At 33.2% G+C, this 14,640-nt stretch overlaps 1 protein-coding gene and 1 pseudogene across 1 annotated transcript; one reads left to right on the top strand and one right to left on the bottom strand.

Annotated features, from left to right (window-relative positions):
• Window positions 1-921: 921 nt before the first annotated feature.
• LOC141639973 (tyrosine-sulfated glycopeptide receptor 1-like) lies at window positions 922-4,201 on the bottom strand (annotated as a pseudogene).
• A 9,482-nt stretch (window positions 4,202-13,683) lies between these two features.
• LOC141639972 (PRA1 family protein F2-like) lies at window positions 13,684-14,223 on the top strand. Its single transcript, XM_074448944.1, has one exon. It carries the CDS (start codon window positions 13,684-13,686, stop codon window positions 14,221-14,223), a length of 540 nt encoding a protein of 179 aa, XP_074305045.1.
• Window positions 14,224-14,640: the final 417 nt, after the last annotated feature.

The following is a 14,640-nucleotide window of genomic DNA, read 5'->3' as shown; positions in this document are numbered from 1 at the left end:
AATTAAATGGGTCATTTAATCGTCCGAATTTTTATGCCTGATATGAAACAACTGATAGTTATTGCATTAGTTCTAGATGCAAAGCTATTTTTTGAAATCATAGGGTATGAGGGTACAAGTGCGTACATTTGATTCCTCCTACCTCTTTTAGGCAAGGGTTACTAGAGGTATCAAGGTATTGGTCAAGCGCTTTTGTCAGTTTGTGTGAGTGTACACATTTAAGATCGTCTTAGTATTCGAGATCCTGCATTTCAAGTAAATTTTAGATTTTAGAACCGCACAGTATATCACATTTCTGTGAATATGAATTTAGGTCCTAGTTCCTTTCTTTGTGTGTTTTTTTTCCGAGGTTCATATAGTAGCTTATCTTACATTATGTTGATATTGTGTGGCTATAAATTTTCGGTTCTGCTTATTTTAACTTGTATATGCTACATGGGAGCTTCATAGTAAATGGAGTTGTTAATGGTGTTAAAGCTTCTGTTATAACAAGAGCATTTAACATGTCCAATTCATGTGGAAAAAAAGCTCTGCAGGTTTGCATATCTGTTCCCGCAAACTTAAGTCACAACTCACCATAAATTAGTATCAACTTTTAAGCCATTAGAAGTTCCCTAAAATATTCTTAGCTTCAAGCTAGTCTCTGGAGTTTGGACATGATAGAGCTATGTTTAATTATGATTGACGTGGTGATAGTGCACTTTTTTGCTGTGGAGTCTTATCACTGTGGAAGTACCGGGCATCTGTTGATCTGTAGGTAATGTTAATCGGACTCTGCTGCAATTGTCAGATGCAAGTGCGTTTTGGAGAGTCAGAAACGACTATTTTATTAAAAAAAACATTTTCATATTGTTGGTATAAAATGAAATGTCAAAATGTAAGGAGTGTCGGACCTGTACATGTGGCCAATTGGCCATAGTAAAGCGTCAAAAGTAAGGTCTCTATGATCATATTTTGTATACCTTTAATGACTCTCCCCAAACAAACTTGTTTCTACTTCTCTATGTGTATCTCTATTTTTCTACAATGTTTTTGATGGCCTAATATAAACAGTTATGTATCTTCCACAGGTGAATCTTGCTTGGCGCTGGCTGTCTCTGAGTGGCACTGCATAATCTTGAGCTGATCTACGACATCTTTAATAGCTGGCCTTTCAAGAGGATTATGCTTTATACACTTGCAAGCAACTTCAAGCACCTCCAGCATTTCCTGTTCATGTCCTTTGACTACCAGTTCAGGATCAAAGATTTCTTCATGTTTTCCTTCACTTTTAAGCCGTTGTACCCACACAACTAACTCCTCTGTTGTTTTCGGATTGCATAATTCCACTGGCCTCTTTCCTGTCAGTAGCTCCAGCAAAACAATCCCGAAACTGTACACGTCACCCCTTAAGGTTGCTCCCCAAGACTGCCCATATTCCGGTGGAATGTACCCTAGCGTTCCGACCAGGTCAGTAGTGACATGAGTGCGATGTGGGAGAATGAGTCTAGATAATCCGAAATCTGCCACATAAGCTTTGAAATTCTCGTCAAGCAGAATGTTGCTAGACTTTATATCACGGTGCACAATATGTGGCTCACAAACGTGGTGCATGTACGCTATCCCATGACTTGCTCCAAGAGCAATTTTCAGTCGTACGCCAGTCAAGTAAAGATGGCCCGTCTGGGTTTTCATGCAACCAGTAGTCAAGGCTTCCATTTTCCATGAAGGAGTAGATTAGAAGCCTAAATTCATCATGAACACAGTAGCCCAGCAAAGAAACCACATTTTCATGTTGAGCCACTGATAGGGCTTCCAGCTCTGCTTCAAATTCTCGGTCTATGACGCACATATCTCCTGAAAGCTTTTTTATAGCAAGTTTGATTCCGTTGTCTAAGTTTGCTCTGTAAACCAAACCAAACCCTCCACAACCAACAATGTTCTCTCGGTTGAAGTTATTGGTACTTTTCAGTATGTCGTTGAATGACAGATCCTTGATTTCACTGAAAGACCCAGGAAAGACTACAACAAGGCTGGTATTATCGCCTGGGAGGTGGGAGTTAGAGCCATATGAGTTTGTTTCTGATTCAAACTTGTTAGTGATGCCCCTTTTGAGGACCTTTCTGCTGCGTATCATCAGTCGGGTTAATACGAGAAGAATGAGGGAAATGCCTAAGAAGACACCAAGGGTAATACCTAAAAATAATCTCTTGTTTCGAATTTTGACGCGGGGAGATGTTGAGTTGACTGATTCAGATGAACAATGATGCTGTAGGATTTGACCACATAAACCAGGATTTCCTACATAGCTCGATTCTGTGAAAGTGTCAAATTGACCTCCCGTCAGAATTGGCCCCTGGAGATTGTTATAGGAAACGTTGAATTTCGATAAGAAGGAGAGGGTTTTTAGCGATGTGGGAATTTCATTGGTCAAGTTGTTCTGGGAAAGGTCTAGTGTTTCTAAGCTTGTGAGATTCGAAAGCTCTGGCGGGATACTCCCTGAGAAATGATTGTCACTAAGATCTAGTACATAAAGATTCTGTAATTGACATATCTCGACTGGGATTTTACCAGTGATTCGGTTTCCCTTGATGTAGATAGCTGGAGGCAGGTTAGCAAGCTGACTATATTGCTGCTTAGTTGCATTGTTGGGCGTCACAAAAAGAGGGAGATCAAGATAAGTTCGGTTCAGTTTATCAATCACTCTATCGGAAATCAATGCTGGCAGTTTACTGAGTTGCAATGGTAATTCCCCTGATAGACTATTCATCGACAAGTCCAAGTAAAAGAAGCTAGGCATATTTCCCAACCAATCAGGAATTTCACCTGTGATTTTATTATATGACAAATCTAAGGCTTCAAGAGTTTTGATATTGACTAGCCATGCCGGTACTTGCCCCGTGAGTCGACATCCTCCTAGAGCAAGAATTTGCAAGTTCAGGAATTGCCCGTTTTGTATGAAATTATTTTCACTCGGTAAAGATTCTTGGTAGAAATTCTTTGACATTATGAGGTTATTGAGGCTCTTACAACCAGCCAAGATTTTGAGGGTCTTTGATATATTGGTGAAGTTATTGCCCGAGATAGAAAAAAAGGTCAATGATGTTAATTCTACCATATTGAGTGATAAACTTCCTGTTAGTCTGTTTGAAGCTACTCTAATTGCGGTTAATGACTTGCATTGCAATATGCTTTCAGGTAAGTTTCCAGTGAAGTTATTATTGCCAAGGTCAAGCGTTTGCAACTGGAAAAGTCTCGAGAAATCAAGATTGGAAATGTTACCTTGTAAGGAATTCAACCTTAAAATAAGCTTTACCAGATTTGTACAGTTGATCAGCAAGGATGTTGGTATAAACCCAGTAAGCCGATTTATGTGGAGTTCCAAATGCTTTAACTTGGAAAGCGTCCCAATGTCCTGAGGGATCACACCCGAGAAATTATTTGAGTATAATTCCAGGATTTCGAGATTGGTGAGACCGAGCATTTCTTCTGCAAAAGTTCCTGATATGTTATTTACAGGAACTGATAACTCAACCAGAGACTTCAAGCTGTAAACATCAGTAGGAAACATTCCTGACAGATTGTTGAAACCTGCTCTGATTCTTTCAAGTTCGGAACATTTTCCGAGGCCAACAGGTATTTGATCATCAAAACTATTTGTGGAGAAATCAAGGGTTTTGACAAAAGGATTAGTTTTACATATGAATGAAGGAATTTGACCAGTGAAGCCATTATTGCTGACATTCAAACTCGTCAGTTTCGACCCAAGAATGAAACCACCCTTTGAAATAAAGCATGCTGAGAGATTACCAGACAATTTGTTGGAACTTAAGTCAATGATCTCAAGGCTACTCAGTGAACTGAAAATCCCATTTGGGAGTGACCCATGTAGGGAATTATTCGAAAGATTGAGCTGAGCAAGACTTGTTATGTTCCCAAGTGAATATGGTATACTTCCCTTCAATCTCCGGGACGGAAGAAGCAAACTCTTCACCTTGCCCTTATCACAAACAATCCCTTCCCAAGAAGTGCAACAATCCAAGGTAGAATTCCAATTCAAAGGACTCAAAGTCGACGACAGAGACTCAGCAAATTTTATCAGAGCTTGCGCATCCTGTGGGTTGCAAGCTTGCTGGTATGAGCAGGAAACAGAATATAACAGTAACATGAAAAGAAGATGATGGCTAGTATCGAAACACGAAGGTTGAAACTTTACAAACATAGCTTCAATAATTATGCTAATTTTTATATTAATCAAATTATATTGTTTTTAGCTGATATTTTTGCAGGGAGTGAAGAAAATAGAGGAAGAAGTCATGAACAAGATAGCTGAGCTCAATCATATGAACTTCCACTTCTAGTGTTTGTAAGTCGACCATTCTTGACCAAAATCATTAATTTATAAAAGGAAGAAATTTAGTAAACTTAGTAGACTTTGTTTATAGACAGGGGTTGGTTGGTGCATTGGTGTGGAAAGTAAATGTCGGAAAGAAAAAGGTTAGTACAAGAGATCATGAGATTGAAGGTCTCTTTCTCTTTAATGATACTCCTTTTGTATTAAATTTATAAAGGTGATATCAATATGGATAGTAGATTGCTTTAATTGATTCCTTTTGTTATTAGCTTGCTTAAATCCTATGCGGGTTTGTAGGTTATTGATTTTCGTTAGGTAGTACCGAAATAGATACGGATAGGAAATTACTCTAATTGATTCCCCTATTGATGATATTAGTTTGTTCCAACCTTATGCGTGTTTGTAGGCTACTGGGTTTTCAGTTAGGTAATACCGAAATAGATATGAATAGTAGATTACCTTGGTTGATTCGTTTTTATATTAGTTTGCTCAAATCGTATGCGGGTTTGTAGTCTACCGGATTTTCAGTTAGGTAATACCGACATAGATATGGATAGTAGATTGATTACCTTGGTTGATTCCTTTTGATATTAGTTTGCCCAAATCGTCTGCGGGTTTGTAGGCTATCGGATTTTCGACTAGGTAGTACCGAAATCGATAAGGCTAGTAGATTTCTTTTGATAATCCGGATTAGTCCTAACGCGTTGATTACCTATGGTTTACTAAAAAAAAAAAAATTATTAGTTTGCTCAAATTGTATGCGGGTTTGTAGGCTATTGAATTTTTGGTTGGGTTGTACCAAAATAGATATGGTTATACTTACTCCTCCATTCAACTCCACTTTACTTAATAGATTACGCAGCTTTTACGGATAAATATCTTTATTCGATTTGCAAAAATTATAAAAGTTAGATATTTTTAATGTCTTATTAAAGATTAATCAAATAAGATCCCACATGAATATATTTTCACCTTGAATGCCGCCATGAATAGTGCGAAAGAAAAGAAACTCGCAGTGGAAATGAATGGAGGAGTAATAGATTACTTTGGTTGATTCCCTCTCCCACTTGTTTTTCCAACTTGCATAGCTAACTGTATTCTTGTGAGAGCCACAAGATTGATCAAAAAAAACGTCCGTAAAAATGAGAATTTGTGTTTTTTTATATCGGTTTGCTCTAGTTGAATGCGGGTTTGTTGTTGTGTCCTAATTGACGTGAAGGTATGATATTGGTTTGGCAATATCTACCTTTGATAATTGATACTAGTAATCTCCTCTAAAATACTCTTGATTTTGAAGTCTACCCATCTTTGTTTGTTTCTCAAAATTGGACCCCCACAAGTCTCTTTCTACCTCCATTTGCACCATTAACACACATTTATGGTAGTTTCTTAGTAAATCATAAGCCAATCTTGACTTTAGATTGTCTTGTAAAAAAGGTTAAATCGACACATTGCTTTATGGCTTTATGCCCACACCCGTGAATTGTCACTTAATTTTCAATTTTTAATCTTCCACTAGCCACTAAGTGCATGCTCATGTTTGAAAAAATAGTCGTACCTGTCTTCGATTTCTCATAAAAGATATCCAGTCTATTAAAATAGAATTTAAAGAAGATATCTAAATTCGTCGTGTCCTTCATTTGGAAATAAGAAGCTGGGAGACATTCCTTTAAAAATTTGACTTCACGAGAAATTGAACAAAAAGCCGCTAAATGTGCTAATTTAGAAGCGATTTTTTTTGTATATTATCTGGTTTAGTGCGAATTCGAGTCGAGTAGAACCACTAGGACAATAAAACTATCAATCATGAGTTTTAAGTTTTAACACAGCTGCATTCCTAGGGTTGTACTTAAAATATCTAATTAAGCAACAACTCCTTACCAGTTGATCTAAGTAGTGCTCATAGGCGGTTTATGAGTGATTTGTATAGGGAGAGAGTGTTTTAGTCCCTCCGTTATAATCATTTATTTATCTTTCTTTTTGGCACAAAGGCTAAGAAGAAAGGAGGGAATCATTTGTGGTTATTATTATTAAACTAGTCTTGAAACCCGTGAAAAATCACGGGTCCTATACAAATTTCCTTTTTTTTTATTAATACTACTTGTATAAAACATATTTTGATTTGGAAACAATGCAAACGATAAAATAGGATGCAAATTATGAGATTGAACATAATAACACGGTAATATAAATAATATAAATAATAATAATAATGATAATGATAATAATGATAATAATAATAATAATAGTAATAATAATAATATTAATAGTAATAATAATAATAGTAATAATAGTAATAATAATAATAATAACAAACAACAATAATAATAATAATAATAATAATAATAATAATAATAATAATAATAATAATAATAATAACAATAATAATAACATGAGATTAGTGGGAAATAGAGACATTTTATTTGTCGTTAAAATGTGGGTTAAGATAAAAAAAAAAAAAATTAATCATGAGTAACTCTTCTTCTCCTCTATTAACAACCTAGTCAATTAATGGGATTTAGGCATTTAATAAAGAGTTTTTTGAATGTATATGTTGAACGAATGACGTTGCTCATTGCTCTGATGATTCATAATTTATGCTAACTCGTAAATTCAGTAATGATTTATATTCTCAAATCATCATACTCAAATTAAATAGTCTAATTACATGTATATAGACATAAGTTGTTTATATAGAAATCAATGATTAATACTTATACATGGGTCATGTATTATGTAACTTCAAGATATTGGTGCTCCGGAGATTGAGGAGTATCTTAACCGCCAATTTACCAAAGGCGGTCAAGTTTTTACCCTTCAATAGGTAAAAGAAAAATAGCCTAACAAATTGAATGAAGTAAGACTAATATAGTAATTGAATACATTGAATACGTGTCACTCCATTTCAAATTTAATTATCATTTAATGATTTTTTTTTCTCTTGTAAGAATTATCCGTCAATGTTGTGTCGGTACTATTACTATAACTAAAAAGCCAAGAATAACTAATAGACTAAAAACTTTAGCATAATTATTGGAACAAAAATAGATATGCTAATATCAATTAAAATGATCAACGACATAAAAATACATCCTCAATATGGTGATTACTCCATTCAAGAGCTTCATATTTGATCATCCATATGAACACATCCTCCAATATCAAATATCGTGTTAACTGATATTGAACTAATATCTGAAATAAAAAAATTGATAATTCTTAAAATGTGTTCTGTACTCACCGATTGTCATGTATTAATAATTAAAATAGGAAAATCTCCCAAAAAAAAAGAAATTCCAAGAAAAAAAATGAGAAATATCATTCTACCTCTTAAAAAATTCACATACTTCTCGATTGGCATTTGCACGTATTGATCTCCAAGTATGTCATGCTCCTGAAAATTCAATCAATTGTACAAAATAGTCTTATGCCAAAATCAATTGTACACGAAATACAAAATTGCATAAGATATACATATGTAAAATATTATCAAATGAGTTTTGTATTAATAATTAAAATAGAAAAATCTCCCAAAAAAAAGAAATTCCAAGAAAAAAAATGAGAAACCTCATGCTACCTCTTAAAAAATCCACGTACTTGTCGATTGTCATTTGCACGTATTTAATCTCCAAGTATGGCATGCTCCTGAAAATTCAATCAATTGTACAAATTAGTATTATGCCAAAATCAATTGTACACAAAATAAAAAAAAAATTGCATAAGATATACCGAGTATATTTAAAATATTATCAAATGAGTTTGACCAATATAGTAAACTCTTATAATGGAAAAGAGAACATGAGAAAAACGAATGAGCTGTAGGTGATAAAAAATTATAATAAAAATGCATGTTTATTGTTGTGCTCATGGAATAAACATTATCTCAAGAAAAAAAAAGTAGTAATTAAGAAGTCATAACATCATCAAAAGTTTTAAGGTAAAATAAAAATATGAATCATTATAAAGAAACTTGAGAAATGAGTTATGGAGAAAGAAGATGAAAAGTATGGTTAAATGCTTGTGGTGAATTGAATAAAGTATCGAAGTGGAAGAAGATAAAAAGTTTATTGTCTTCATTAATTATTTCTAATATTGTAATTGTAAGAATAAATATTAGGGGACATAAAAAAAATAATTATGATATGATGAGACTTGTAATATGGCTTCTTGAAATCATGTGGTTATATCACATGTCATTTAAAAAGGTACTCAATATTAGCCTTTTTATACTATTTATTATATAGATTTTAAATAAATAAATAAATGTATACTTTAATTTTATGAGCCGTGTTAATATGAAAAAATTTAACCGATTTACTAACATCTATGTTCTCTTCCAAAAACTTCAATTAAAATGTGAAATATAATTGTAAATTATGAAACTTTTATGTGAATTTTGGTAAGTTACATCTTTTTTTGGTTTTTTTAAGCTCATCAAATCTTTAATATATAAATTTAATTAATTTAATAATATTAATGATATTTTTTGATTTTCTTTATTTGTATGTTACACAACATGTAAGGACGTTTTTTGTAAGGACTTTTAGTAATCATTCATTTTTTTTAAGAATTATATCAAATAACCAATAATCTAATAATAATTTTTAAATTACTTAAATTAAATAAGTATTTTCTTTTCCATATATTTTATATTTTTCAAAACCTTATACTTTACGTGAAATAATTTCGTGAACTAAATACACGGTATTACTACACTTTTAAAATTATATTATTAGTGTTTAATTTCACTTAAGTATTTACAAAATTTGTTTCTAAATTACTTAAATTAAATAAATATTTTCTTTTCCATATATTTTATATTTTCCTAAGAAAATATTTTTTATGATCTTTAATACTCATTTGTCAATTAATTAGTTCTGTAAAACATCTTCTATATACAAAAAAATTATAGTAACAACAATAGTGAATTAATGCTTTAAAAAAAAAAGAGTAGTGAATTAGTGACAATACAATTTTTTTTTTTGTTTTCAACTTAATTTTTTCTTCTTCGTTCTTAATTTCTTATGTATTCAGTTTTTTTTTTTCAATACATATAATACTACTCCATATGAAATATCTTGAAATTATTAACTTATAGTTAATGCTTATTTTTTTACTATAGTTTTTTTTAGTTAATTAAATTTAAAGCTATGGAATATGGATGGATTTTTAAAGGAAATAAGTGAATTAAATTATTGTAATATAATAATAAATTGGATAATCCATGTCATATTAGTTCTACCAAGTCACATTGTTATTGTGTACGTGACTTTTTTTCATCCTATGTGGCATTGTCTACGTGACATTTTTAAGCTAGCCTTTTAATAATATTTTATAGATGATAATTGGATAATAATGAACGTGGACAATTAAATTACTCATTAGAAGCAATCCTAATATAAAAAGATAAATAACCGAACTGAAAAATAAAATAGGTAAACAAATGACTAAGACATACTCCTAATGAGTAGTTTTACTAATGTATTCTTACTATTGAAATCTTATACCAACGTGAAAATAAAAGTATCAATATTATTTTAAATTTTTAACATGTTAATACCGGAATAATACTACTCCGTCCGCCCGATTATTTGTTATCCTTTGGTTTTGGTACAAAGAACAAGGAAATGGGAGGTGACCAATTACTAAATGACAAGTGGAATAAATTGAGTGTGAATGATCAAATTACTCATCAAATTCATTCTTAAAATAGAAAGGGCAACAAATGACTGAGACACCCAAAATGAAAAGGGACAACAAATAACCGGAACAGAGTGAGTACTATATACTTTAAGTATACGACAGTTTGTCATCAACGAAAGAGAGAGGAGACAGAAGTAGAACATAAAAAAGAAGAGTATTCGAGTTAATCCAAGTGAATAATAATTTATATTTGCTTTATTTTGTGAAGAAAAAATAAAATAAAATAAATATAAACTATTAACTATGATTTAAGAAGGATATACGTAGAGTATTATATACAATGCATGAAAAAGTAATTAGAAAATGCGTTAGTCTTGATATATATGAGTTGCACGCATCAATTACATGCAAGTTACTATAATATTTAATTTCATCTTAAGTTGCATTACTCCGCCATAAATTAATTAAGGAGTTTCATCATACTACATTAAGGACGACGAACATAACTCGAACTATATATAAAGCTAACAATTTCTTTTCTATAATTAAAAACTATCTATATATTTCATAAAAATAACTCAAAAAATGTCGAAATATACTATTATTATTTTCATCTTTGTCATGGCACTAGTCGCGGAGCTAGGTCATTCGAAGGTGACGGTTAAAATGATAAACGCATTAGAAAGACCTCAGAAATTAATTGTTCATTGCAAAGATAAAAATAATGATCTTGGTACACATGTAATACCTCATGGCCAATCTTACGAATTTCAAGCTGAAAAAACTTGGCCGTTTGATAGAACTTTATATTTTTGCGGTTTTACATTTAATAATAAATTACATTGGTTCGATATTTACGATCAAGATAGAGATACTTGGGGTGGTATTTTTAATTGTAAAGATTTTTGTCTATGGCGTATTTTCGAGAAAGGCCCTCAGCTCGAATTGTATTCGTGGAGATTTTATGATTTTCTGTGGGATAGAATCGAATGAATATTAATTATCAATGAATAATTAATAGTTAATTAATTAATGAATTACCATATATGTTTTTGTAAGAAACCTTATTATTATAATGCAATTTCAAATAAATGGATTTTTCATCAAGCTTGTAATTGCTCGTGTTTTTTTTTTTTTGATTATGTTTGCCTAGTTTGATTTATCTTTTGCTTTGTTTAAGTTTTTTTTTTTTTGAGGGAAAAAAGATATTTTATTGATTAAAAGAACTCCGACATTAAATCGGAAGAGACAATTTCAGCTATCGCATCAGGGCACATGTCCACCCAAACACGAGTTAAGAAACTAATAGGCGTATAGTGAGCCATGCCATGGGCCGCTTCATTACCGCTCCTTCTAACATAACTATATGAAAAACAATTAAACTTACTCCCCCATTCAACAATTTCAGTAATAACATTTCCGAGATAGCTCAAGGGTACCTTGCCAGACTTAAGAATGGAGATTATTTGTAGGGAGTCCGACTCTAAAATAACGGATTGAACACCCATTTGATATGCCAGAGAAAGACCAAGAGCTGCTGCCTTTGCTTCTATAACATCCACATTCCATCTCTGTCTAACATGTTGGACTGCTTTGTTTAAGTTTTGAATGTAGGCTAAACTTAAAATGGTCTTAAATGAGAATTTGTAATATATTTTAGGATTATTACTCTGAACCTACTACGTATTATTGGTAATAACTTTTTTATATGAAGACGCTACGGTCTCAAACAAGAATTAGCATATTAGTTTAAATTTTATTTTCTACATATAATATGCCATTATAATTAGAAGAATTTCTGGAGATGTTATATATTATCTTGATAATAAATTTATGTTAGAGTTTAAAATCGATCATAAAACTTCAACCATCAGCACATAGTTGGAGATTGGAGTCCCACAATAAGTTTTATACTCAAATAGTTTATTTTGGGGATTATTTTTTCGATCATTTGAGGAGACATTTAATCATTGCAATAAGGTTGAGTACAAGCATGAGTTTCATTTGTCTAAGCAAGCAAGTTATCATTTCGGTAAACACAATAAACATGTACTCCCTCCGTTCTGGTCAATTGTTATTCTTTAGTTTTGGCATAAAGTCCAAGGAAAAGAGAGACGGTCAATTATTAAATGACAAGTGGAATAAATTAAGTGTGAATGATCAATTGTTCATTAAGTTCATTCTTAAAATAGAAAGGACAATAATTGACTGAGACAAATGGAAAAAGACAACAAATAACCGGAACAGAGGAAATATTAGATTAAGGCCCCGTTTTTTAACACAGAATGTATTGAAAAGTGTAACTAGATGTAATTACAACTTCCTAAAAAACAATATATCGACATTATTTTCGAGATATGAAATCTTGAGAAGAAATATGTTTAACACATAATTTATTGAAGATGTCTCATTTTAGTGGTTAAGATAAAGGTATTATGGACAATAAATCACAGGTTTGAATTTCCCTTCCTTCTATTGTAAATCTGTAATACAATTTAGTACGCGCGCTTCGTTAGAATGGACCAACTAGTCTCACTTTAGACGGATATATCCGTCTAAAGTAAAACACGGGTCAAATATGCTTAAAGTGTTGACATTTTTGGACCCCACTATACAACTTGTTGCATGTCTTGTGCTTAAAATGAGTGGATATTTAGTCCGCCTATAATACTACCCACTTTAATTTATGAGAGAGATATTATCCGTCTATAATAAAAATTTGTGTTATTGTTTGCTAGATAAAAAAATAAGCAAAATGTTTTTTTGATTAAAAAGTGTTAGGATTAGGGGTGGGCATAATCCGGTTCGGCGGAAAAAATGGACCGGTCTGAACCTAAATCTCGTGAACCGGAACCGGAACTAAAAATTCCGGTCCGGTCTCCGGTCCACCATTTTCCAAGATTCCAGTTTTCGGTCCGGTCCGGGACCGGTTTGGACCGGAATTATTGTTATTTTCATTTTTTTCCTCGAAATTGTATTTTTATTCCGGCCCGATCCGGTCCAATGGACCGAAATTTGAAAAACGGGATAATTCCGGTCCAACCGGTCTGGTCTAGTCTTGCACCGGACTTTTTGTAAGCCGATCCGGTCTCGGTCCATGAATTTTGTCGATTTCGATTACGGTCCGGTCTGGGCCGACCCGGTCCGGTTTTGGACCGACGCCCAACCCTAGTTATGATATGCGGAAGTTAAACCGTGGAGAATTATTTTGGTCATATCTATCTTCACAAAATCTCACTTTAGGCGGACACTATTCGTCTAAAACTATAGACAGATCAAATATATCACCACTATCCTAATAAAACAAACAACAAATGAGATGATAGTGTTGCCTTATTATGAAAATTGTGACATATTTAACCCTTATACATCTTTAGACAGATATAGTCATCTACAATAATGAGACTAATCGATCCATCTTTAAAAATTGATAGTGATCTCCTTTTGAATAGTCTTTTTGAAGTCTACCTCCATTTATTGTACCATTAACACGCATTTTATGGTAGTTTCTTAGTAAATCATATGGAGTAACAATCTTGACTTGGAATTGTCGTGTAGAACAGAATCTCTCAAATTCATTAGACGACCCTATAACACAGTATTACATGATTGATGATTTACCATTGCACCCTATCTATAACAAAAACACATTACAAGTATATATTACGTACTTTTGCGTCCAACCATTTTAAACTGCTCCTTTAAAAATGTCATCATTACCACCGCCGCAGTCGTCAGCTAGTAAAACCCCCGCCAAGTACACACCAAAGCCGTGGCGAGAGTTTTTCGACACGAAAACCCTTTCCTTCCCAACCGCTGTCTCAGAAACATTGACTAGGCTAAAAACAAACCTACCATACTTCCGAAACAACTACGGCGTCCTTTCCTTAATGATCTTCCCTCTACTCACCTTTGTCCACCACCTCAGCATCGTAACTTTCGTCCTGATGTCCGTTTTTCTCGTCGCCTACTACCGTTACTTCACCGCCTCTCCGATTGAGGTCTTTGGGTGGACCGTGGACGACCAGAGCGTGTGTCGAATCCTCTTTTTTGCGGACTTGTGTTGTGTGGTATTTTTCCCATCTGGAAGTATTACTGTCCTAGCGTTCATACTTGTTTACTCGGTGATGGTTTGCTTGCACGGGGCACTTAAGGCGGTCCCGGATGCCGGTGAAAACCCGTATGACAGATTGCTTGATCACCACACCACCGGAGCTACTTATAATACTATGGAGTCGAGTTTGTAGGGTTTTTAGTCATTTCTCTGCTTTGTATTTTTTTTGGATGACAAGGGAACTTGATTGCTGCTGACGTCTTTGGTGGGCACATGGTAAACCCCGAGTATATGTGATAGTCTGCAAATTACATATATCAGGACAACCACCCTAAGGCCATATAACCACCCACAGAATCTGCTTTGTATTTTATTGATGAGATATTCTACATGGTACCCTTCAATTTTTCGACTTTCTACATGGTATCCCTACACTTTTTAAAAGATACATGGTACCCCTAATTGTTGTCATTATCATTAAGTATACCCCTAAACTTTATTGTTCGTCAATTAAACTCAGTTTTAGGCGTTAAATGATGACTTGGATGCGTAACCAAGCATGCCATTTATTATCCCATGACATAAGGACTCTATTATGCTAAATATCCAT

Source organism: Silene latifolia, unplaced genomic scaffold (genome assembly GCF_048544455.1).
Source record: "Silene latifolia isolate original U9 population unplaced genomic scaffold, ASM4854445v1 scaffold_667, whole genome shotgun sequence".
Lineage (NCBI taxonomy): Eukaryota > Viridiplantae > Streptophyta > Magnoliopsida > Caryophyllales > Caryophyllaceae > Silene > Silene latifolia.
This window is presented reverse-complemented; position numbering and strand designations above follow the sequence as displayed.